Here is a 26,989-nt window from a genome sequence, read left to right on the forward strand (position 1 = left end):
TTTTCAGCTACAAATATTTCAGTTGCCCGTTTTCTCGTTTTCTTTCCATAACTTCACAGACTACAACTACAATGACCTTGCATGGAAACTTCCCCAGGCTGCTACTTCCAGATCCCAGGAGAGAAGTGGCTTTCCAGCTGAAGCTGCTGACACACCCTCTTCCTTAATTTGAGATTTTTCTCATGAATCTGCTTCAATGAAGTGTTTTCCATGTTGAGTCCTCTGTCTCCAGCTGTGAAAGTGACCCTGGGGGGTGGTCTTTGCTTTGGCCTCCACGGGGGCCCTAGAGATTTTCCGAGCTCTGTCCCAGTTTTTACAATGTTTCTGTGGAGCCCAGTACCTACCACACAGGATGGGAGGGCCTGGAGCATCCCCCCTACAGCGGTTCCACTGAGGGGCTGAGAGCAGCTCAGACGCTGACCCCAGCTGCCCGGCTGTCCTAGGTGGCTGGTCAACCCCTTCTTTCTGAGTAGCTGACCTCAGACCCACCAGCCTCACCTCCGCCCTGAGAGGCCCTGAGCCCGAGGCCACCTTCGGGTGGAGGTCTCAGGGCCCCACTGAATGAGCCCACCTGTGCTTGCTGGTCCCCAGAACGCTGTGCACTTTATAACGCAGAATACGTATAAATATCTATGAAATGCAACAATGGGTGATTAAAAAGAAAATTGATTCTAATCTGAATTTTCCAATAAGTATACACTAAAATATCAACCAAGATAAATGTCCATAAAATTTGGTTAAATCATTTAAGACATGAAGTCAAATCAATCCTTTAACAGTAGATCAGTGGTGCCTTATGAGTAAACAATTTGAGAAGTCTGATTTACATATAAAAAGCTAATCTCACTAGCCATAAATAGATCACACAGGGGAAAAAAGAAAGAAGGAAAAATACTGAGCATTTATTTACATCAAGACGGAAAACCGGGATGTCATCTTGTGCTGCAAATTTCACTGTGATACAACGGAGGAACTGAGAAAGATGTGTTTCTTTTCCAAGCTGGGCACCACTCATTTACCTGCTAGTAGACCTTTGGGAGGAACTGGAAGATCTGCTGAGTCACACATTCAGAATACAGAAGCTTGCGGAAAAGGTTACTAAATATCCTTCTTCAGACCAGTGACTTACACGGTTAACGGTTTCTGACGCCTCAACCTTTCAGTGCCTCTAGTAACTTAAAGGATTTTATGTTCAACTGTGATGAGACAGTGGTACACACTAAACCTGAAATTCTGAGGGGAAACAGCGTTGCTGCTCTCTTCAAGAACATGAGATGTTTACACCTGAGCAACCGAGACGGTGCTTGTTACCTGCTGCTAAACTACTTCAAGTTAGAGCAAACAGAACAATTCCGGAGGAAATTAAGCCACAGTGTAAGAGGCGAATCCTACATGTATTTTTTTATTATGAATCACGTTTACCTTTTCACAGCTTGAAGTTATAATTCTCCAGATTATTTTAAAAGACAGACACCATCCACCCCTGTCTAGCTCAGCTTCAAGAAAGACAGATAAACAGAAATTTCTCTACATGCAACGAAACAAACAGAAGGAAAAAAGTGGTAAACAACAAGGGTCAAACCACACAATGACTCACGGATTCCCAGCTGTGCAGCCAAACTTGGAGAATATTTGTATCACCCGAATTCTGTGAACATTTTCATGAAACTTCTGACCTCAAGGCTGGGAGCCACCTGGGTTGTAACCCAGCGTCAAATCACCGTCAAGTTTCCTACCACTCACTCACCACAGTTCTTCAAATTCATCCAGACTAGGAGACGCCAGTGCTCTCCGGGAACCCCGAAGATGCTGCGGGTGGACACCGAGCCTTCAGTGCCGCAGCGGTAGGCGCCTCCTCACCAGCACACCGTGTCAGCACCACCCCTCTGCCGATGTTCTACTCCTTCAGTTGTCTGGTTAACATTTAAAACTGCCAAGTAACAAGCTCTAGAAAAGGGGAATTTTGATCACTTAACTCCTCAGAAGGCAGCAGCAGAGGTGCACCCACGCAGACCTGGGAAAGTCTCGGACGCCTGAAGAAAGGGAAACGCCTGCCAGGACTGGGGGCCGCTCCCATCCTGCAGGTTTGCAGCGGCCAAAACCGCCTGCCCCGAGGCGGGCGGAATTCTACCTGTGGCAGAAATGACGACCTGAGACAGAAAACCCTGGAAGGAAGGCGCGGTGTGCATCCTCCGCCGGATGTGCCACAAAGCCTGTGATGTGAACGTCCCAGGCCTGGACTTGCTGAAATGAGCACTTGACTTCAAAGCCAGCAGGTGGATCAAAGCACCTAACATGCAAACCGGTGTGGAGTTCTGATCCGAAGTGCTACCCTGCTGTCCTCGGGGGCAGAGCCACAAGTGGGAGCTGCGGTGCGGGGGCTGCGGGGGCTGCGGGGGCGTGGGGGCTCCTGGGGACACGGGGCTGGGGTGAGTAGGGGGTGCGGGGGGAGGGCATGGGGGAAGGGAGGGGGCCAGGGCAGTAAGGGGAGTTGAATATTGAAATACATTGCTAGTATTTCTAAAAATTAAACTATCTTTTTATTTCTTCAACACGCAAAACAGTGATGGACAGGCACTAAAATAAAGCCAGCAACATGTGAAACTCAAGGTCAAATATAACTGAAGAGTTATTTCACTGTAAGAATGAGGACAAGGCCACTTTCTAAATTATTTACATCCATTTCATAGCATATAGATGAACTTTAACCATTAAGTAGTGTAAAATGTTCCCTGTGTGTTGAGCACCTCTCATTCGATAAACTATTCTCAGAGGACTATGCATTTTTCGGAGCTGAAACAACTCCTCAAGGCCACCCTGGCCATGTAACGGGTGATGCTCAAGGTGTCGAAAATCTCCCTCAAATTTTCACTCCTAAGTATTAATACAAGAAACTAGGAAACAAAACAGGAAAGAAGCAGACTCACAAATACAGAGAACAAACTAGAGGTTACTGGGGGGAGGGGGAACATGGGGGAGGGGGAGGCATGAACTATTGGGTGTAAGACAGACCCAAGGATGGACTGTACACGTGGGGAAGAGCCAATATGTGGTAATAACTGTAGATGGAAAGCAATCTTTGAAAACTGTATAAAAATAAAAACTAGAAAAAAGTTTTACAGGGTACAGAATGGAACTTCATAGAAATTACACAGACTTCCCAAAGTTATCCACAGAAAGAATTAATCACATTAGCCGAAATAAAGCACAATATCTCAAAAAAAAAAGTGAACCGATCTTTAAAACAACACTAGGTGAAGCCCCGGGAAATTGCTGGCGTTCTACGACCCTGACCCACAGACAGACAGTTTCATAACTCCAGAGCTATGTAGGCTGTGCTCCTTACTGACGTCTAACCCTTGAACTTACATGTAGGTAAACCTTCCCTCCCGAGACAAGAACAGAACTGTCCGCCATCTGCAGGGCGTGGGATGTCAGAATCCTCAGTGTCACATTCTGCCACATTTTGGGCCCGTTCCTGGGGCCAGAAGGGGTTTCTGACACTCGCTGTTTCCCACGGGAGCCTGTCCACAGCAGGCTCTGAATAGACCTGAGCCACTTGGAATACAAACACAATCTATTTTCAACTGTCTAAATCCTGATTCCACTAACAGAAGATGGTAGGAGCTATCTGCTCAGCTCTGTTCACTGAGCGGAATGATTAAAAAAATACCTGATACTTTCAACAAATCGGAGTCTCTGACGCTATCAGAAGTCATAAAGGCGCGTGGTTTCGCCATCGGCCACAGTGCATTTGAAGATGACCGTCAGTAACGTTTCTAGACTGTCCTTTCTAGTTAGCATACTATGTGCTATTTTACTGTAACTTAAGAATTCAGTTCCTAAAAAATTATGATATCAGACTGTGTTGTTGAAACAACTGTTTAAATGGGAAACAGGATTGAAGGTGGAGAATTTAAGGCATGGCACACTTGTCTTCCACTTGCAATTAAAATAGTAAAGATGGCACAAACTGAAGGCAGTTTGTATGACGCTGGTGGAGCTGAAGGGACGCACAGACGAGCCGGCTCTCGGACCCGCAGGTGCCAGCGCCGCCCTCCAGCCACTACCAGCCAAGTCACCGGCTCCCGGAATCACACCAGTCTTTATAAACTTTACTATCCACTGTTCGAGAAATCCAGCATAACATTTTTTAAAAAGTTAAAAACACGCATTTACAAAATCAAATTAAATCATGGATGAGTTCAGAACCACCAATAACACACAAACCACGAGACAAGCAGTTAATGGCCACCGAAAGATACCAAGCACGTGTGTTCCCCCCGAGCAGATCACCGTGATGACATGGGTCGGACTCAGCTATGATGACTCTGAAATTTTAACCAGCACTTTCCCCTGTCGAACAAACCGCGGTTCTTACAAAATCAGCCAGTTATTCCTTACCGACATTATAAAAACTCCTGCTGTAAGAGAAATATCTTTCCCCGGGATTTTGCATCCACAGGGAGGAAACAGAAATGTGCTGTGGTCCTCTCTGCCCATCACTGCTTGTAATTTAACTTCCCTCCAGTCCTTTATGACTGGCTGTGCACCTACAATGTGCCAGGAATACTGTGCTTTGAACCACCTGGAGGCTCTATTAACACACAAATCACCCCATCTCCATCCCCATTTCCAGAGCTTCTGACAGCAGGCGGGGAAAGGGCATGAGAACTTGCATCTCTAGTCCTGAGGCGCTCCCAACAATCCCAGGTGGTCTGGAGAACCCTCTCCTGGGGTGGAGTCTTCCCTCGTCAGGTGTACACGCTAGTGCAGAGACTTGTGCACAGGTCAGCGGAGCGTACCTTCCCATCATTATGTCAGAGAAAGTTAGCTGAATTGACCTCTCCTGGGAGGCAGATTTTCCACTCCTCTGGGTCCACAGCTGGCTGGATTCCTACGCTGCAGCGCTAACCAGGTACAAAGCACCGTCATCTGAGCCACTTCCTGGCAGGTTTCAAGGGTGAAATAAATCAATCAGATACACTGATTTCTTGTTCTGACCCTAACATGAGTAAATGATGTCATACAAAAGGCTGCCTTACAAAGTTTCAAGAATACAGTTTCTCTCCTCTAGAGATTTTCCATTTATTCCTACAGATGGCAGGTCCTCCACCGAGGGGTCAGCAGGGGATGCACAGAGCCCTCAGGGAGCGTGGGCCCCACGGCACCGTCCCCAGGCTGGGACCCCACCTCTGTGCTGCATTCACAGAGAAGGGAAGCTACTCCAGATGGGAGGTCAGCTGGCACTGTCAGAGAGGGAGGGGTCTGGACACACACCTTTAGAGAAGCTACACAAATCAGCCAGAAACTCCTGCTGCTCTAGCTTCAGTGTCTCATGTGTCGGGGGTGAAACTGGACTTTCTCTCCATCCCTGACCGAGGTCTAGCATGCAATGGACCCACACTTGTCCAAGAAATACCTATAAATAGGAGTCTCAGAGTAATCTTCCTTCCTGCAAGGGAGGTGAAACTTGGGAGAAAACTGAGACGTTGAATTTGAAACTCCTATCATAGGTAGTCTGAAGAGACTAAGAAAAAATTAATTTTCCAGAGACGTGTCACAGCTAAAATGCCTCTTTCCTTTTATGAATAGTAGAACCAAACATAAAATCTTTCAAGAAATCTAACTGTAAGCAGCTCTCTACTGTAAACGGCCCTCAGCAGGAAACCCCGTTTGCCTGGCCACTTCAGCAGAGCTACACTGCAACTAACACCAACAGTGGCTTGTATCATACAAGCGGCACTGGTGTAGGGGCTGACAGGCGGACTAGTCATGCTGTAAACAGGTGAAGTAAACTTATGGTGTTAATAAAGCATGGTACTGTAAATGAATTTTCTCTTATGATTTTCTTAATAACATTTTCTTTTCCCTAGCTTACTTTATGAATACAGCTTATAACACATACACAAAATATGCAGTAATGGATTGCTCATGTTATCAGTAAGGCTTCCCAGAACATACAAAGGGCTCATGCAACTCAATAACAACAAAAAACAACCCAATCTAAAAATGGGCAAAAGACCTAAACAAGCAAGTCTCCAATGAAGACATACAAATGGCCAATAGGCACATGAGAAAATTCTTAATATCACAAATTATCAGAGAAATGCAAATCAAAACTACATGAGGTACCACCTCACACCAGTCAGAATGGCCATCATTCAAAAGTCCACAAATCATAAATGCTGGAGAGGGTATGGAGAAAAGGGAACCCTCCTACACTGCTGGTGGGAACATAGTTTGGTGCAGCCACTATGGAGGACAGTTTGGAGATTCTTCAAAAAACTAATAATAGTCTTACCATGTGATCCAGCAATCCCAGTCCTGGAAATATACCCAGAAAAACCAATTTGAAAAGATACACGCACCCCAGTGTTCACAGTAGCACTAGATACAACAATCAGGCCATGGAAGCAACCTAAACATCCATCAACAGATGACTGGATAAAGAAGATGTGGTGTATTTATACAATGGAATACTACTCAGCCATAAAAAGGAATGAAATCATGCCATTTGCAGCAACATGGATGGACCTGGAGATTATCATACTAAGTGAAGTAACTCAGACAAAGAAAGGAAAATACCATATGCTATAACTTATATGTGGAATCTAAAAACATGACACAATGAACTTACTTACAAAACAGAAACTGGCTCACAGACATAGAAAACAAACTTATGGTCACCACAGGGGAAAGGAGGGGGAGGGATAAATTAGCAGTTTGGAATTTGCAGACACACACTACTGTATATAAAATAGATAAACACCAAAGTCCTACTGTACAGCACAGGGAACTATAGTTAGTATCTTGTAATAACCTATAATGGAAAATAATACTAAGAGGAACATATACATGTAAATAATTGAATCACTACGGCCATACACCAGAAACTCGCACAACATTGTGTATCGACTACACTTGAATAAAAAAAAAATTAGCACTAAATGACTGACCAGTTTCATTGTGACCAAAGTACTTTATCACCTACTACCTTACCACTGATCAGTTGTTTGCTCCAGAAGGAAAAATACATGTAAAACACACATTTTAGACACAGTACTTCATAGGTGGCATTGCTGAAGATTTCTTACCCATGGAAAGAAGCACCCAGCTGATACTCCCAAGATAACTGAAATTTACAGAAAGACAATACTTGCTATAATAATTGAGGCTAAAGGAAAAAACTTCACTTAGGATATAATTTTAAAAGTCAGGTGCATTTACATTAGTAAATTTCCTTGTGCATTCAATGACAACTTTCATTGCAAAACATTTTAATCGCGGGGAAAGGTCAAACTATAAAGAAACTTTCATCACGTACCTCTCTTCGCGTTTCTGCTGGTGCTTGTGGTCGTATCTGAAGGACACGGGCAGTGACCTTCACATCTGACTGAGATCTGCTTTCCTAAGACACATGCCTGATATTCTAGTTTGCACTGTATAAAAAGAGAAGAAAATAGGAATTCAGGTACACTGAGTTATAGCAACAGGATGTCAAGGACATGACAACAGTGCACCTGCAATGTGATGACAGGTGCTGCGAGAAAGAGATGGGAACGGAACAGACCAAGAGCATCTCACCGGACCCGCTGCCCGGAGGGCCACCTCCTAACGTGGCCTCCGGGGCTGGCTTCTTAAACGCTCCCAGCCTCAGTGTCCCCATGTTAATAACTGGGATAATAATAACTAACCTACAGAATTTTAAGAATCAAAACAGCAGTAGCTACCGTGAACAGGCTCTCAGTCATTGTGAACAAAACCTGAAGGGAATTAAAGGCAATGATCAGTCATTACGGCACATGGAGAATTTTTTTGTTTACTTACTTTTGCTTTGTTTTGGTTTTCTTTGTAAACATTACTCTTTATGGAATTTTAAGCCTGAGTATCCTTACATCACTCTCAAGAGAATGTTTTATAACTGCACATTTGACATGATTTAAAAAATGGTAAACCTACTCCATTTTTAAGAGGCAATAATTATCTTCCTACTCTAAAAAAATAGATGTTGCTAATTCTGAAGTAACCTGATTCCTTTCATGTCTATGTCCATAATTTACTCAGTACAAATTATTTTAAAATTAAACAGAGCAGACTTTCTGGCTCCAATCGACAAATGTACCAGTGACTAAATGAATTCAGCTTCAATTGATACCAAGAAGCACTGAATATACCCAATGGCTAATCAGATTACTCACATCAGTAGAACATTTTTTTCCTTGTCAAACAACTCTCTAATGGACAGGCAAAATTCCTAATCAGACCTGCAACAAATGATCAAAAATTATTACACTTGGAATATGCCTAGTTGGCCCTTTTGGAGGAATAAACTCTTTCAGAGATATCACATCAATAATTAAAAAAAACTTGTCACATAAACTTACTATGCATATTATATGTAATTTAAAATGTTCACTAGTGAATCAAAAGTAGAAATAAAGAGATTATGAGTACTTTAATAAAAGACAAGTTATATAAAACTTTGAGACTTCAAATTTAATATTCTCTTCTGTAAACTCTTTTAACTTAGTATTTCAGAAAACCTGGATTGGTCAAAAGGTAACTTTGACCCACGACATACTCGAAGAACAGGTCAAGCCCTTCTAAGTGTATGTGCACAGAGCCAAAACTCTGGATTTATGACAGCTACTAGGGAATTCTGAAACTTGAAAATACGTTTGCTCCCTTCAAAGATACGCTATGCCGCATTCATTTACATTTTAAACGTAGTTTATTTTAGCAGTGACTTTTTTATTAAAAAAAAAAAAGTCTGAAAAATACTTCCAGTATTGTGAACCACAAAAATTCACAAGCTGTTAGTTTATTAAAAAGGGAATCACATTATCTGCTCAAATGTTGATGATTCACTGTTTATAATGTTACCAAGAGAATAACTGATCAGAAAAGAGCACCATCTTTATAAAAATTTGGTTAATTTTCATCAAAAAATTTTACCTCTTAGCTAATTTTCTTTGACATATTACAATTAAAAAATTTCAAAGCTGTCTTTGTGACTTGCATGGCATGAGGAAGTTACAGCTTTGTAAAAGAATTACTTTATAAAGGAAAGAAGTTCTCTTTCAGAATGAGTCTCTGGAATATGTCTTTCCTGTATGCATTTCTGCAAAGAGCAACAGAGTCAGATGTGTAGCGAATCCACCCTACACGTTCTAGCTCTCTGTAATCAGAAAATCATTTAGTTTCTTCTACTTATAGATTGATTTTGAAAAAAATATTCATGAAGAATTTCATTCAAAGAATATAAGGATATTAAAAGTACTATTTAAAAATATTTTTAGCTACATTCACTGGTTGCTATTTCTAATTAGTAATGTTCAATTTACTTAATTATCACAAATCTGAAATATTTATAACGGTATAAGTGAACGAAAATATCACATAAAGGGCATGCTCATTAGTCTGTAATTACCAAAAACTGAAAATACTGTGGAGAAAGACATGATTAATGCATTCCTGGCCCTGAGGACTGAGAACACTTAAGTTAGGAGCAGTTGTGGGAAGCAAGCCTTTTTCCAATGGTTAAAACTGACAATTGTCATGGAAAATAAGTTAAAGCCATTTGTTTAAACACAGGTTCTCACAAGAAACTGTGATCTTACTATGGGGGATTTGGGCACCACAGAAAAGGACTGCAGGCATCAGACACGGGGACTGGCTGCTGTTACAGGTTTTCATGAGGATGCAGCCCCCACGGGACGTCTGATACAACCAGGGGGTGGGGGACTCCGCTGGCGTTACCAATCAGAGGCCAGAAGTGCTGCTAAACATCCCACAAAGCACATGTCAGCCCCTCCAAGTTACAGCCGTACGGGATCTGGCTTCACAAGTCAGTGGTGCCCACGCTGAGAAGCCCTGATGAGGGCTGGTCCCCTGCGAGACAGAATCCATTCACTAAACTCTCAAGGCCTCCTCCATAATTTCCACGGGAATTGTGAGGGGGCATTCACTGAAGAATAGATGCAAAATAAAAACAACGGTACAAGTAAACTGCCAGCTAAAGCACGTCGCTCACCCAGAGAAAACAGAAAACACACAGCAGCGCGGACAACAGCCCAGTTTACAAACTCACTTCCACTGCGGCTTCCCTGGGTGAGAAGCCCCGTGTGTGCTACGTCGTTTGGATGCATGACTCCTCTGACCACCGAGCAAGACAGGCATATTTTTAAAAATAAATTTCATAAATAAAGAGAGCTTCGGAAGCGGCTGATCAAAAGCACACGGCTACGGTGGGATCCAAGCCCTATTTCACGGTGTTTCTGACGCAGGACGAGAAGTAACCGCAGCAGGTGAGTGTTAACGCCAGTGCTCCATCCAGTGTTGCAGCGGTAAAATCGCGTTTTCAAGTGAGAAAGAAACTGGGGGAGATGGAACGCCGTGAGTCACTGGTAGAGACTTGAGTTTTTCTGGCCCCTGCTGCTTCCCTTGCAGATGCAACCAGAGCAGGATGTCAAAGAAGACTCAGTTCCGCCCGAATCCAGTCCTTCACCAGGGGGGCCTGGCGTCTGCACCGCACGTCCTGATGAGGCAGGCCCACGGCGGCGAGCGGCAGAGCGGACGGGTCCTGTCTCCTGTGTCCACACTCTGCACTGTCAGGAACGACCCCCTGCCCTCCGGGGTCGCTGCACCACGACAGTGGTGTCATTACCCAAGCCGCTTCAGAGGCTAGCAGGTGACTCTCCGGGTTCTTGGTTCCTGATGCTCGGTCTCCCGGCTTCTTCTCACCATGGGCACGGCCGCCAGAGACCCTCTGGGTCCTCGACGTCAGGCCGCCTCCACCTTCTCCCACAAGGCCTTCAGGTTCAGGTTTCCCGATTCCAGCCAGTGTCCGTTTCTTCCTGTGCCTCCACGTTTCCACACTAGGGCTGAACTACCTCCCACTGTCAGCCGGGTCTTGTCTAACTGGCTTGTTCCAGAGGCCACAGCCGACTCATGTCCGGCCACGTCACTAGACTAGTTTCCCTGGAGGGACAGCATTCAGGTGACGGGAGGTGATGCACACTGAGAGGCGCTGGGGACCTCAGTCTGTCCGTGTAGTTTACATGATTATAAATTTATGCCACATATTAGTAGACATTACATAGGGCGTGTCTGAGCCTTCTTTGCCCAGGAAAACAATTTCTCACTGAATTAATATTAAAACCACATTCCTGTATTAATGCTATGCACATTGCTATTAATAATTACTATGCATAAAGTACATACTATGTTATATTACACTATGACTCATTATATATCATTTTTCATATTATTCCCACTTTTATTTGTAGCCACATTAGTATTGGCCTTGCTGTTTCCCACCCCTGTGATCTCATGAACATATTTAGTATCTTTGTGCTTCAGAGTCCCTAACTTTAAAATATTAGTTTTGTATCTTAGTGTTGTTTGAGGAATAACTCAGTAAATACATTATATTCATTAACAAACGTTATTAATATAGTAACTCAGCACAGTGACTAACACACACCAGGCATTCACTAAGTCTTAGCTTTCTTTCTAAGAATCTTTTCTCTGTTGGCACGAGCTGTGACTTTGACAAAAGAGACACAGAGCTTTCCCAAAGGTGCTGGGGGCACACGGGTCGTGAACTTCCAGACACTCCTGGAATATATCTCGGCCGGAATACCTTCTACCAACAGGGTGAGAGAGCCCCATGGCCAGGGACCTTCGCACATGGGTAGCCTCTGTATCTTGCTATAACCTGAGCTGTTGAAGAGCTGGAATACATGTGGCTTCTCTAAATCTCCCCTACAGCCCCCAGGGTTCTTTTTTCTCGATAAAGTGATGAACACTAGATGTTACACAGGTGCCATCAGGGTGAAGCCCAGGCCTGACGGGTGTGTCAGTCAGGGGCTCGCTGCCCTCCACGCCCGGAGCAGCCCAGTGGTCATTGCATGCCTGCCTCCGACTTGGCGCTAGGACTCTCCAGGGCTGTGACGCTCCACGCCTCCTTTTCCTCATCTAGTGGCTGGCAGTCACGACAGAATCTGTGTTCTACGGCTGCTGTAATGATGAAGTTGGCACACAAAATATTTAAAACATGGCTTGACACTATTGCTCAGTTATTTTAGCCATTACTGCCAAGACTGCTTCCATAGCGACAGCTGCTGCACACCGGCTGTGGCCGCTGCTTCCGTCAGAGAACATGCACGTTCAAGCATGTCCTGCATATTTTGAGATTTTTTTGTCTCCTAAGAAATGCAAACTATGTGGAATATTTATAAAATGCAAGTTCCTTTGATCAAAAAGCCAAAGATCAAATTATCTAAGACAAGTTAACATGGAAATTCCACTAGTGAACATGTGTGGGGTTTTCCCTTTTTTAATAGATAGTAACACAACATACAGACACTGACATTGCACGTTCTGCTCCACAAGGGCTGCAGAAAGCCTGGCTGACATCCACAAAACCTGTATGTAACTTCACACCTAATGGTAAAAACTGAAAACTTCCTCCTAAATTTGAACTAGGGCACTTGGGTTCGTTGAACATTGCACTGGAAGGCTTAACCAGAACAGTAAGGCGAGAAAAAGAGAAAGTGCGTTAAAAAAAGAAAAGCAGGAAATAAACTGCCTCTATTCATAGAGGACGATTATATACGTGGAAAATTCTCAGCTATCTGCAGGACACTGCTAGAAATAAGTGCATTCAGCCAGGCGTCAATACACAAGGTCAGCGAAGAGAATTCAGTTGTAGGACAATACACCAGCACCAGCAGTCGAAACTGAAAGCAGCAACTGCGTTTATAACAGCGTCAACAGAAACAAGTTACTTAGCAATACACTTAGCAAACAGTTACAGACCTCTGTATCAAAAGCTGCAACTCATTAGTTAGCTCTGACAAAATGAAGACAGACACCTACCGTGTGGATTTGAATATCAGATATTGCTGTCAACCTCCTGCAGTTTATCTACAGGTTCAACAAAGTATGAATGAGTATTCTAGCTGGTTTTCCGTAGAAACTGACAAACTGATTCTATAATTCATACGGATTAGAGTTCCATCCAGATATATGCCCAGTAGTGGGACTGTCCCCAGTGTTCACAGCAGCACTATTTACAATACCCAAGACATGGAAACGACCCAAATGCCCATCGACAGATGACTGGATAAAGAAGCTGTGGTATATTTATACAATGGAACACTACTCAGCCATAAAAAGAATATAATAATGCCATTTGCAGCAACATGGATGGACCTGGAGATTGTCATGCTAAGTGAAGTAAGCCAGAAAGAGAAAAATACCATGGTATCACTTACATGTGCAATCTAAAAAAACAAAAAAAGCACAAATGAACTTATTTACAAAACAGAAACAGACTCACAGACTTAGAAAGCAACCTTACGGTTACTGGTGGGGAGGGGGTGGGAAGGAATAAATTTAGGAGCTTGAGATTTGCAAATGTTAACCACTATACATAAAAATAGATAAAAAACATATTTCTTCTGTATAGCACAAGAAATTATATTCAGTATCTTGTAATAACCTTTAATAAAAAAGAATATGAAAACAAATAAATGTATGCACATGCATGATTGGGACACTGTGCTGTACACAAGACACTGACACATTGTAACTGACTGTACTCGAATTAAAAAGAAATTCATACAGAAATGCAAAGGGCAAATGCCAAAGCAACACTGAAAAGGTAGAATAAAGTTGGCTTGCAGCATCTGAGTGTAAAACTTAACAGGAAGATACAGCAAACAGGCAGTGTGACACAGTCAACGGGCAGACAAGTAATTCGCTGAAGACAGACACAGAAACAGAGTCACACTTTTAGGACCACTTCGCTTTTGACAAAGACACTCAAGCAATCCAGTGATGCAAGAGATGGAATGACGTAGCAACAACTGACCAAGCTGGAAAAATGACATTCACCCCCGCCTCTGCCAAACACAAAACTCCATCACCACGTGTACCTAAAACCTAGAGTTCAAAGTTTAAATCCTCTAAGAAAACATAGAAGGTTGTCTTCTGCAGGAAGTTATAACCACAGAAAATCAATGACTTAGACTTCCGCATCATGCAAAATCTCTAAAAGCATAACTTTAAAATATGGCCCTGTAATCACAGGCTTCAAACCAGTGAGAAAAAGCAACTATAAATTTAAAGGGCATATACCACGATTTCTACTTCATGATTCAAAGAAATGTAGTCATCACATTAATGATACGTGGTAAAAAGATGAAGGGCAATTAATTTTTAAAAAGTGTTTCTGCTTCAAATTTCCATTTTAAAGAAGTGAGTGGTTTAGACATGGACTCTGGACTTGGCTGAGACACTGGGCAAGTTACTTCACCTCCCTGTGCATCCGTGTTTGCATCTATAACTGAGTGAGAGGAAGTGAGTATGCCTAATGCGTTCACAGCATCTGCCCCACGGAGAGCTGAACAGATGCCTGATCAGTGAGCACAGACACTGTGCAGACAGGAGACGAGGGATTAATGCGCTGGGAAGGTCACGGGTCACTGCACTGCAGGATCGGTACAAAAGTTACAGCAGACATAGGTGAGACGCAGGCACAGGCCCGGCTCCAGCCCCGCGTCAGGCATGGGAAGCACTGGTCCGAGCACCGAGCACCGGGAGGCCAGGACCGGGCCCTCCTGTCCCAGCAGCGTGGCTGGGCCTCAGTCCCCGGGGCAAGGCAGCCTGTCCTCCCCAAGCCTCTGTCCAAGGTGCTGAGGTCACTGCACAGTCCCTGACCACCGGGGATTCGAGAACAAAAGCAGCAGAAGGTTGACAACGAACCCATGACACTGCCAGACACTTCACTTCCATGTAATAAGGAAGGGGTTTTAGACTAAGTAATGAGTTCGGTGTTTTGAACTGCTGGTGAACGTGGTGAGTCTTGGAGAAGTGATGGAGGAACCTGCAGTGTGATGTGTGGCAATTAGCCAGGCAGAAAGTGAAACAAGCAATCGAGACCATGGATGAAAAACTTCCAGATTTATATTTGACTGGTTATCAGTAATTCAAAGACAAGTGTGTGAAACAGATATAGATTTTTCAACTTTTCATTTTCCTAAGGAATTACAATAAAACTAATTAAAGAAATTAATAAAATTACAAAACCCCTATAGTATCAGTGGAGTTTTGTTAACAACCATTTTAACACACAGTTGCTCACACGAAAGTTGGAAGGTTATAATTTCAAAAATACATCAATATGTATTTGGAAAAATTGGTGAAAACTGTCCTAAACTCATTGAGTAGATGTAACTCAAGAATCTTGAACGGGGCAGGAAAGTGAGCCTATGTCTTTGTTAAGGCTACAGAGGCAAAAAATAGTTCGTAAAGAAACGCCTGGGGAAAAAGATGAGGTGTTCAGGGTGCAGACAGGGATGAAAGCAGAAACCCTCAAAAGTAGGGGGTCCTCACCAGGCCAACGCTGAAAAGCAGTTCAAAGAGAAACAGTGCCCTTCCATTTCTGAGTGTCGATCTTCCAAAGTAAAATTATCTCAGCTCAGACAGTGTTCAGGGAAAGAGGCAGGCGGGGCAATTAAATACCAGATCCTAACAGCAGAGTGATGAAACTCAATATGGAGTTTTCTCAAATTGCAACAAAAAGTATGCTTCCACTTTAATGCTATTGCTCTATGTTATTAAAAACTACAAGAGCTGTTATACTTAAGAATTCAAAAGCAATCAATTGAAGGGAGGCAACAGCCATGCCTACACACAAAAATCGCCTGGGGAGCTTTTAAAACTTAGATTCACAGGGCCCCATCCCAAACCAATTTAAATAGCACCTCTGCAGCAGAGTCAGGAATTTCAGAACAAAGGGATAAGCCTTCTATTTACCTGCCTTTCCTCAACACACACACACACACACACGCATACATATACACACAACACACAGATACATACATACACAATATACATATACACACACACAACACACACACACACACACACACACACACACAACTTCTTATATTCACCATTATTTAGTCCAGCTGCCAAGCACTGCATGACTAAATATGAGAGAAGAGAGTCAAAAATCGCCCAGCGCTGTGCCCGGGAGTCCAGGTTACAGAGGCCCTGCTGAGCGCTGACACATTAGCACTATTTACGGACCCCTGCTCAGCAGAGGTGGGACACAGGTCACACAAGTCTGTGACAAGCACGTCCGTGGTCTGACACTTACTCAGGCTTGGTGACACACTCCAAACAGATCTGCCCCAAGAAACAAAGACCTTTATCTGCTGTGTCAATTTCAGGAACAACTACTTCTCAAGTAACCTTGGGCAGACTTACATTTCCATTTCCCGGTACTGCCGAATTTGAAAGAATTCAGAAAACATTAGTTCTTTTGAAAAGGATTAGGTAGACTTCTGAAAAAAGAGCTTTTCTTAACAAAAACATCAGATGACATTACAAAAATACTTCTCATGAAAATCACGAAAGTCCCAATATTTCTCCAAGTAAACCTATTTTTCCATAGTTGTTCATCCGTTTATTTGTACTTTATGTATACATTTTAAAAACACTCTGCCAAGGGTTGAGGGACAAGCCTACAAGTTCAGAGCTTGAACTCTGACAAAATAATTATTCAAAACGGGCTAATTTTTGTAACCAGGGACACTTTCCAAGAGTATATTCTAGTTACGTCACTCGGCTAAAGCCCTCCTTTGGACACCTTCTGAAAACCCTCTTTCTCACCCTCCCCCACCCCCGCACCTACTGATGCAGGTGTAATTTGTAATGCCCTCACCTCCAATTATGCTGTACGGTGGAATGTAATTTATAACTTCATCTTTATAAACTGAGCTGAAGGTAATGAGGAAATACTGTGGGTCTAAAACAGAACCTATAGGACTATTACTTGTAGTAGTAAAACCAAAACAAACCAAAGACCCAGCTTGCCAATGCAGGGAGTCTGAAACACAGAGCGCTGGCAAGGCATGGGTGTGGGCCCCTCACCCTGGACCGCAGGACCTCGCTCTGGTCAATCTTTGTCACATCAGTGTTACTCAACGACAAATCAGAAACTCCACGCAAAGCGCTTCAAGGGCCACCGGGCACTTGGGATTCAGGGCTCACCATCAGTGCACCCACAAGTGCTGCCCAGCCCCGAAAGCTGTTTAAATCTGCCCTGTCAGCGTTTGCTTAGTCTATGGACAAAGCCGAGTGAGCCAAGAGCCAATGAAAGATGCCTGGGCCAGAAAGAGAAAGAAAAGTGCCATATGGTATCACTTATATGTGGAAACTAAAACAAAGGCAAGCAAACTTATTTACAAAACAAAAACAGTCTCATAGACAAAACAGAGGGGAAAGGGGGTGGGCAGGGATAAACTGGGCGTTTGAGATTTGCAGATACTAACTAATATATATAAAATAGATAAACAACAAGTTCATACTGCAGAGCACAGGGAACCATGTTCAACACCTTGTAATAGCCTGTAGTGAGAAAGAATATGAAAAGGAATAAAGGTATGTATAACTGAATCACTGTGCTGGACCCTGGAAGTTAACACATTGTAAACCGACTCCACTTCAGTTTAAAAAACTCCCGTGTAGAGGAAACATGTACGTCGACTCAGACTCCAAACCAGTGACATTACTCACATGACTTTAATAGTTACATGAAGCGTTTGGAAAATTAACAGCTGTAGTCACTAACGAGAGGTACCATGTGTTTTCTGCTAAATGACCGTCACTGTCTCACCTGGGAAGAGTAGCTGCGACCATCTGAGCCACAGACGGGGCTGATGGAGACCCCCGGGCACTGCTTGCACCACTTATGCCTGACTCCTGCATCTTTCGTGCTGTGGGAAAAAATGAAACAAGCATACTTAATGCATTTATTTAAAAATTACATTAGCATCATGCCTTTTCTCCACCATCATTCCGATTCTTGAAGATAAATCAGAATCAACCAACTGTATTCTCATTTTCAATGTATTATTCCATAGTGTTTTTCATTGTAAACTTATGTTTCACAACCAAAGTTTTCCAATAATAAGAACATATTCCTTAAGAATATTCTGCTAGTCACATACAGGCTACAGTTACACTTCATTTTGTGGATTCTAAATTTTAATTTGCAGTTGTGAAATGTGGTTTTGAAGCCCCCAAAACAGAAGCAACAGCTGGTCAGCAAGGGGACTCACACATCTGGGACCTTCCCAAGAGCCCCTCGAATTCCGCTGGAAAGGTATCAGGAACAGTCACCCGCTTCCCCGGTGTCCCCAGGTGCCTGGAAGTTACAGCAGCTTACTTGTAGAGAAAACAGCGATCAGAAAAGACACCATTCCAGCAAAGGCCAGCATTTCGGGTCAAATCAGTGTGCTTGGTGAGAGCCAACCTCTTTTCATTGTGTGGCAGTGACTCAAAGCACACCCACCAGGCTCTGACCTGGAATAAGCGGGGAAGCCTGTTCTCCGCCACCACCTACCGCTCGGCCACTCCCCGCTCCACTTCGACTGCACTGCTTCTGCTCTGCCTGTTTGCGTCAGGAGTTTACACAGAGCGGGCGAAGGCCTTAAAGTGGGGTAAAGACAAGAGGCGACCTCTACGGAAAGTGTACCGGTTGGGAGCCCTCTTCTAGGTCAGCCTCACTCTTGCCCGTGGAAGCTCTTTGCAGAGAGAGCAAGACCACATCAAGGTGAGAAGGGTGCTTTTCTATGGACTCGGCGTTTCTTTCATGAATAAGTCAAACCTCCAGAAAAGTGACCCAAAGGGTTACCACAAGTATAGTGCTAACCCTCCTTACAGGGAAGTTCAGACTAATGTGCTCCAAACTTCGGCAATGCTGGGTGGGCTCTGGGAAAGGTTTACTGTCCTCTCCCCACCATCTCTCTCCCCCGCTGCTTCTCCCTCGAAAGATTTTCATGAAGCTGTGAAGCCCAGGGTAGCTCCAAACACATTCTCTTCATTTAAATTTTGTAAATTCTGCCAGAAAATCGCTTTAAAATCTTGCCTGGACACAGACTTCATCTCATAAGAGACACAAAGGGGGAAATAACCAAGCTGTTATACTAAACAACTGGCACAAATTCTGATGGGAATCAAACCAAAGGCTGGAGTCCAGGTACATCACTGTCCGGGACAGAGATTTATGACCACAGAGACGGAGCAGAGAGAAACCGAAAATGCAAAATGTTATATTTGCATTATTCTTTCACTCTGTGCAATCAAAACAAAGCATGAAATTTTGAAATTATTTGCTCTTCAGATACATTAGGAGAAATTATGATCAAGCTCAGGTTACTAGTCACTAAAAATACTCATTAGGACAGGACATGGCTATCCTTTTGCCCTGGAATGTGCGCACCCACACGCTGTGACAGACACACATCAACTCTGTGACCCAGTCCAACTCCTCACTCCCTTCCCAGCACACGTAGCTTTAGACTCTACTGAAACACAGAAACTGAGAGTGCGCCATCAATGACTTTCTTGTATAAGTAAACATTTTACGATACATTAGGAAATCTTTCACACACAATCCAAAGAGTCATTAGACCTCGAAGTGAAATCTTCTTAAAAGTTGGAAGAGGTATTAGAAATTCTTGAAATTCCAATGACTTCCTAAGCAGTGAAATTACAGTGCACCTGTTACATAGCTTTTGGGGTAAAAACTTTAGTTCTCATTACTCTCTTTGAAGCCAATACTGTTGAAACCTAAACACTTTCAGATTCCTGAAGTGCATCCATAAAAATGGCATTTTTTATGTAGACTGCATCCTGGTCAGGATGTGCTGAGTGTCATCAGCGTCTTACTTCGTAACATTGTCTGTGTTTGCATAATCATTTTGATTACGCATTGATGCCAAATTATATCATTCTGAAGTCAGTAGAATACTTACTGATGTTCAGTTTAAAATAAATACAACATTAGATGAGGATAAGTTAACCAGAATTCATGTTTTAACAGACATCATTCACAGCATCACAGCTGGAGAACAGTGAGCCGTGGAATCTTCACTTCACTCAGTAAATGGAAAGAGAGCACTGAGCATTTTGTGGTAACAAGAGTCTTTCTAGAACAGACCAAAGAGTGTACAAAATTTGAGGCTCAATCTGAAATCTGAAATTCTAAATATCATATTTTGTGTGTTCTGAAATCACCTCAGACCTGAAGAAAATTGTTAATGACACTTTACGTGGAAAGACTAGTTACACGTAAGCTCACCAGGGCAGCAGGGAACACCCAGGCACACGCTCACGTGGGAATTAGGGAGTAAGTACAGGTGAACGTCTAAGAACGTTCCTGGAATAAAAAAGTACTTGTACAAGTTCATACGTCAACTAACACACTAATAAGAATGACCAGATACACAAAAATAAGACACGTACGTTCTTCATTTCAAAAGTCAAAGGTTGGTAGTTGCAGGTGGAAACAAAACAGACACTGTAACCGCACACACTTGGGGCAGACAGGCCATGCTGTCCCCGGGCTTGGGGACCTCTGACCACCTGGGACTCAGTCCCGGCCGGGTCCCCCCGCCATGCGCAGGCTCCACGGGTCCAGCACTGAGTGACGCCCCTGCTCAGTCTGTACCCCTCCAAAGAGGGCTCTTCACTCCAGAGTGTCCTTGTCAAAATTACCCCAGAATCTGTCTGGCTTGCCATCAGGAATGCTTCTCAGAATCAGCGTTACTCATCATCTTGTCTATTAAGATATTTGTCTTGTTCTTAGGAGAAGGAGTGAAGTTCATGAGCTATACACAAAATGTTCTAAGATTTAACTTAGTATCTGCATTATGTGTAATACGTAAACATTTTGTGGATTGTTTTTCAGTTATGTTTTGAAGGTCCTATTTAAGGAGGAGCAAAATGTTTTTAAGTGAGAGAAAAATCTTGGCAGTGTACAGACTAGGATGGGTGAAGTCAGGTGTTTAGGAAAAGGTGAGGCTGACTCAGGCCGTTGGAGTGGATGCCTGGCACCTGTGGCAGGAAAATGATGGGTAAGAAGTTAGATGCGGCCCCACCAGGTGCTGGCAGCCCCCACAAGAGACGGGGCCTGGAAGCCAACGGGGTGAGGGTCCCATCTGTCAGCGTGCCCACAGTGGTCAGCCGCCTGCAGGGGTGCCCCAGGCCACACTGCTCTGGTGATGAGATGGGGTGCACTGCTGGGCCTCACAGGACATCTCCTACATAAGAACACGTCTCCAAGACCAGGAGACACACCAAGCTACATAAGTGGTGCAAATAAACACAAAGAAAAAGGCAAAAGGAGGAGACAGAGGAATACATTCCAAACAGAGGAACAAGGTAAAAAGATCAGGACAGAAAAAAATGAAATTGAGAACAAGGAAGCACTAGGAGAGATCAATGAAGCTAAGAGCTGTTTTTTGAAAAAATAATCAAAATTGATCAACTTTTAACCAGACATATCAAGAATCAATGCAACCTCCATCAAAATAACAGTGGCATTTTTCACAGAACTAGAAAAAATAATTATAAAATTTGTATAGAAACTTAAAGGACCATGAATAGCCAGAACAATCCAGGAGCATGGGATATCTTTCCATTTTTTTAAGTCTTCTTTACTTTCCTTAGTCAATGTTTTGTAGTTCAGAAATACAAAACATCTACGAGAATACTATGAACAACTATATGGAAACAAAATGGATAACCTCGAAGAAATGGACAAATTTCTGGTAACATACAGTCTACCAAGACTGAATCAAGAAGAAATTGGCCACTTGAAGAAACCAATGAATAGAAATGAAATTTAATTAGCAATAAAAAAAACTCCCTACAAACAAAAGTCCAGGACCAGAAGGCTTCACTGGGGAATTCTAACAACATACAAAGAGGAACTCATACCAGTCCATCTCAAACTCTTCCAGAAGACTGAAAAGGAGGGAATACTTCCAAACTCATTCTATGAAGCCACCATCACCTTGATACCAAAATCAAAGACACTACCAAAAAATTTTGAAAATTATACGCCAATATCACTGATGAACATAGATGCAAAAATCCTCAACAAAATATTAGCAAACAGAATAAAAAAAGATCATTCACCATGTACACGTTGGGTTCATCCCGGGAACACAAGGATAGTTCAACATACGCAAATCAATCAGTGTGATACACCACATCCACAAGAGAAAGGACAAAACCACATGATCATCTCAATAGAAGCAGAAAAAGTATTTGATAAAATTCAATAGCCATTTATGATAAAAACCCTCACCAAAGTGGGTATAGAGGGAACATATCTCAACATAATAAAAGCTATTAATGACAAACCTACAGCCAGCATAGTACTCAATGGTGAAAAACTGAAAACCTTCCCACTAAAATCTGGGACAAGACAAGGTTGCCCACTATCACCACTCCTATCCACTGTAGCCTTGGAAGTCCTAGCCGCAGCAATCAGGCAAGAAAAAGGAGTAAAAGGGACCCAAATTGGAAAAGAAGAGGTAAAAGTGTCACTATATGCAGATGACATGTTACTATATATAGAAAACCCTAAAAGCTCCACACACAAACTATTAGAACTAATCGAAGAACTCAGCAAGGCAGCAGGTTACAAGATTAACGTACAAAAATCAGTTGCATTCCTTTACACTAACGATGAATCAACAGGAAAAGAAAGTAAAGAAACAATCCCCTTTAAAATAGCACCCAAAGTAACAAACCTAGGAATAAATCTAACCACGGAGGTGAAAGACTTACACCTGGAGAACTACAATGCACCTAACACTTACATTCCTTCCAGCACTCAGGTTTGAGCTCTGCCAGACTTGAGGAGGAATTCTCCCTAATTAACATATGCACTGACCCACTTAATTAGTGTTGACATATATTTCTGCAAATCAGATATGATCATAAGAGCATGCTTCCTAAATTTAAAATAAGAATTAGGAAACGCTTTATTTTTTCCAATGCTCCTAAGTAACGCAGGCTTCTCACCCACCATTAGCTGTGCCATTCCTTTACCCTTCAGGACTTCTACAGCCAAGTACGAACTGAGATTTGAGTTCACAAAGATGTGTGATCCTTAGAGATCAAGGAGATGCTATCTTTGGAGAACTGTCTCCACATTTTTAAAATAACAGTGACAGACGTGCAGCTTAAAAAGGGAAAAATCTTCTACCTGAAAGAAATGACTAATGATGCAGATCTGAAAACATGTGGGGAAAGACCGTTTGATCCTTCCAGAGGTATGTGATATATCAGAAATGTGCCTTGATTGTGAAAAATGCTTTTGAATTTTGTTTTTCTAAACAAAAGGAATGATTTTATCTACTGTTGAATAAACTGACCTGACAGCTTTAGCCAAAGCATTTGAAAATTAAAGCCACGTTTTACTCAAGAAAACGATCATTAAAGACCATCAATATTTAGGGGAGAATACAGCTTTTCCTCCAGGTGTTGGCCTCTCGGGAGGCGGTCCTACTGGCCCCCTTCCTTTACTGCTTCACTGGAAGAGGAAAGTTACAGAGATGGGAAGAAAGAAAGAAGTTCCACGGTGTGCTCGATTCGGATTTACAGGCTGAGAGAAAGGTTAAAGTTCACAATCTCCACTGTGCATTAACCCATACAGCATTTTCAAGTTAGCTAACCGGTAAAATTAAAAAGAAGCCCAAGCTTTGACTCCTTAGCATTTCTCTCTCTTCCAGGTCGTTTCATTTCTGCTCTGGTGGCTTCTGGTGTGATCAGTACCGTCAGATTTGCTCAACAAGGAAACGTTCTTCAGGAAACATCTGAACGGGGTCAGAAAGGTCCGCTAAAACCATTCTGCTATTTTTATTTATGATATGTGATTACTCAGCGTTACAGCCACTCACCATGTTTAGGAGCTGAATGGGGCGCTGTCAAGCCCTCACTGGCTCCCCCAGTAACTAACTGGTCATCTTCAAAACTATAACCTGTACTTCTGCACCCTTCTACATACTGTTTATTTTAACTGCTTGTTGAGTCATGAATAAACCACAGTGTGTCCAGAGACCATGTGACAATCTGGAGGCTCCAGCTGGGCAGGGTCACTGACTCCCGGGCCTCAGAGCTGTTCTGGAGACACAGAGAAGTGCAGTGTGGGGTGAGGTCTTCCTGGGTCCAGGAAGTGATAAGGACAGCATGGAGCTCATCTGGGGGACGGGACTCCCCTGGGGTCCCCACTGTGATGTCCCTTCCCCAGAGGAATATTTCCTGACTCCACGAGTGCACTTCCGCCCCGGTCTGGTGTTCGCACACCTTCTTGTCCCTTGCTCCTCTGCTTACTTCTCGATGCCATTGTAACAGCCATCACAGGGTCACTTCTCAACTCGCAGCCTACACTCATGCTCCCTGAATTCCGCGCCTCTGTCCTGCACCCACGACCTTGCTGAGCCGACCTTGCTGAGCCGGGAGCTGTCCTGACACATCTCACCCCCACCTCTGCTGTGTCTCAACAGAGCCCCTTAAAGCAAAAGCGCACATTTTGTGGCCTGAAAACACGTCTCATCTGTGTGGAACCTCCGTTCACAGGGGAGTGGAGAGCAGCTGGGCGGCCAAGGGGCCACCTTGGTCACAGGAAGGGCCTGAGCGCACGGGGACTTCACCACGGCACCTCCGAGCACCACACCGAACCTCCAGGGCTGTGAACAGCTGGCTCAGTCACACTCCCGAATCTCCTCTGGCTCAACCACGCTTCCAGAGACTGTTTTCACACCCGAGCAATGGCCTTGCTTCCTAGGTTTGCTGTAACAAATCACCTAAAACTTTCTGGTTCAAAGTGACAGGAATCATTTCTCCCAGGGGTGGAGGTCAAAAGTCCGAAACCAGTCCCCCTGGGCTGGAGTCGAGGTGCCGGCAGGACGGCTCTGGCGGGACAGCGGGTGGGAGGTGATGATCTGGCCCCAGTCCTCCCGTGTGGCCCTGTCTCTGTGCGCACCCCCGTCCCCTGTGTCCCTGTCAGAGCTGATCCTGTCACTCTCCCATAAAGTTACGTCGTGACCACATCCAGGCCCACTCGGGAATGCAGGAGAACCGCCTCCTCTCGGGATTGTGAATTCAATCCCCTCTTTGGTCGTGTGAGGTGACAGAGATCCCAGGATGGAGGACGCGACACCCCCGGGGCCACTGCTCAGCCTCCGTAGGAAGAGAACTTGGGAAAAGGAGACGTACCTTCTCCACAGTGCAGTGACTTCAGTTGGAAGCCCCCGATGTGGACGGCGTCTTACGGGTCCGATCGTGCGCACACTGTCGTGGATGGGATATGCGGAGGTTTTAGGAATGTCCCACGTGTGTCTGTGAGCAATATTCACCTCCAATGTTGCTGTGCTCTTTATCGATCCCATCAGCCTGTGACACTTCAGCTGATCAAAATTAGTCTGAACAAATTCAAATTCTGCCATCTAGAAGTGTTTGTACAATATCTCAGGGGCTTTTTTTCTTTAAATATCTAGACTAATTCTTGAAAACATGTCAGCCTGGAGATTTCTTTATGAGAAGGCTTTAAAATACAAATTTGATATAAATTTGATTAATAGCTAAATATTTCAGATTTTCTATCTTGTTCTGAATTAGTTTATGTACATTGACTTTTCGGAGAAATCTGTACATTTGATCAAAAGCGCCACATTCGTTAACATAGTACAGCTTCTGACAAGCTCTTAGGATCTGTTTACTCCTTCCAGGGTCTCTAACGATAAGACTTTTTCATGTTTGATATTGGCGGTGTGTCTGCTGCTTTTTCCCTGATTATTCTTGCTAAGGATAAATATCTTTTTATCACTTTTCCTTCAAAAAAAACCTGGCTTTAGGGGAGTGGATTTTCTCTATTGTATATTTGATTTATAGTTCAATAATGATCTCTCATATTTATTGTTTCATTATTTCTACTGTCTTAATTTTAATTTTCAATTCTTGTTCTGACTCCTTCAGTTGAATACTAAGAATACTGATTTTCATCCTTTTTTCCTTATCTGATAAGTCTGGTTTTAAGACTATGTATTTCCCATTAACATAAATTCAGCTAGATCCCAAAGGCCTTCATATTTTGATATTTGATTATAATTCAGTTTAAAGTGTTTTTTAATCTTGTGAGTTTTTTCTTCGATAATGGATTACTTATAAGAATATTGCTTGATATCCAAATATTTTGAGCTTTCCTAGGTATTTTTTATAATTATTTTTGGCTGAATTTCCCACTCTAGCTGAAGAACATACTGGGAGTACCTGGTTGATACTTGCTTTCTCTCGCTCCCTGCCAAGGGTTATTTAGTACGAGCTACAGCAAAGCCTCGACCAGCACGCTTTGACGCGTGTCAAAACAATCACTCTGGCATCCAGGATACTGTTTTTAATTGACAAAAATTAAAAGGTAGGCAAATGACGAAAGAGAAAATAAAAATAATCGCCCAAAAGAGGATAAAAATAAATTCAACCTCAGTGAAGCACCAAGTGCACTGATGACATCTGTCCCCACCGAACTGACATTTCAGGACATACACAGTTTAAACTGTTAGAAAACTTTCAAGTATGTGAATCGCCCTCATGAGATTAACAAAGATAAACCTGATGCATGCATATTTGCATCCACAGAAATACACAAAGATTTTTAACATAAACATGTAAAAACACGGGGATGTGCAGGGCTGGGCATTCTCACAATCTGAGTATGGCGGCGTTAACCGAGGAAACCCTAAATTAAGGACAGCGACTTTGCAGGAGCCCTACAATAAAGTGCACATAACCCCCTGGGTCCCTTCAGCCGGTATTGTCACAGTCAGTGCACAGGGACCTTGCAGACACAGGCAGAGAACTCCAGACACCACTAATGCCTGAGAGGAAACCGAACAGCTGAGCAGACAAGGGGTTCTGGTGGCACCTCCCTTCCTGCTCAAGTGCATCCCTGAGGCCTGGACCAGCTTTTCTTCTTGAGTTCTGTAAGTTAGTCCTCAGTCTTCATAAAAGAAGGTTGTCCCCAACTCTCCAAGCACAGTTTCAGGGGGTTTCTATATTTGCAATTCAACAACAAAAACAATAACAAATTAAAGAGGAAAAGAAATGCACCCTT

The 26,989-nt window shown here is 43.3% G+C and overlaps 1 protein-coding gene across 3 annotated transcripts in view; it reads right to left on the reverse strand.

Moving 5' to 3' along the window:
- The window catches only part of SPOCK3 (SPARC (osteonectin), cwcv and kazal like domains proteoglycan 3), a 130,354-nt gene that overhangs the window by 41,960 nt on the left and 61,405 nt on the right, over positions 1-26,989 (reverse strand). For all 3 annotated transcript variants that reach the window (XM_072952544.1, XM_072952543.1, XM_072952542.1), the window contains 2 exons: positions 17,696-17,795; positions 7,328-7,442 (listed from right to left, as the gene is read on the reverse strand). In XM_072952544.1, coding sequence (XP_072808645.1) covers positions 7,328-7,442; positions 17,696-17,795 — 215 coding nt within the window. The remainder of the gene's footprint in view (positions 1-7,327; positions 7,443-17,695; positions 17,796-26,989) is intronic.

The sequence above is a fragment of the Vicugna pacos genome, chromosome 31 (assembly GCF_048564905.1).
Source record: "Vicugna pacos chromosome 31, VicPac4, whole genome shotgun sequence".
NCBI lineage: Eukaryota > Metazoa > Chordata > Mammalia > Artiodactyla > Camelidae > Vicugna > Vicugna pacos.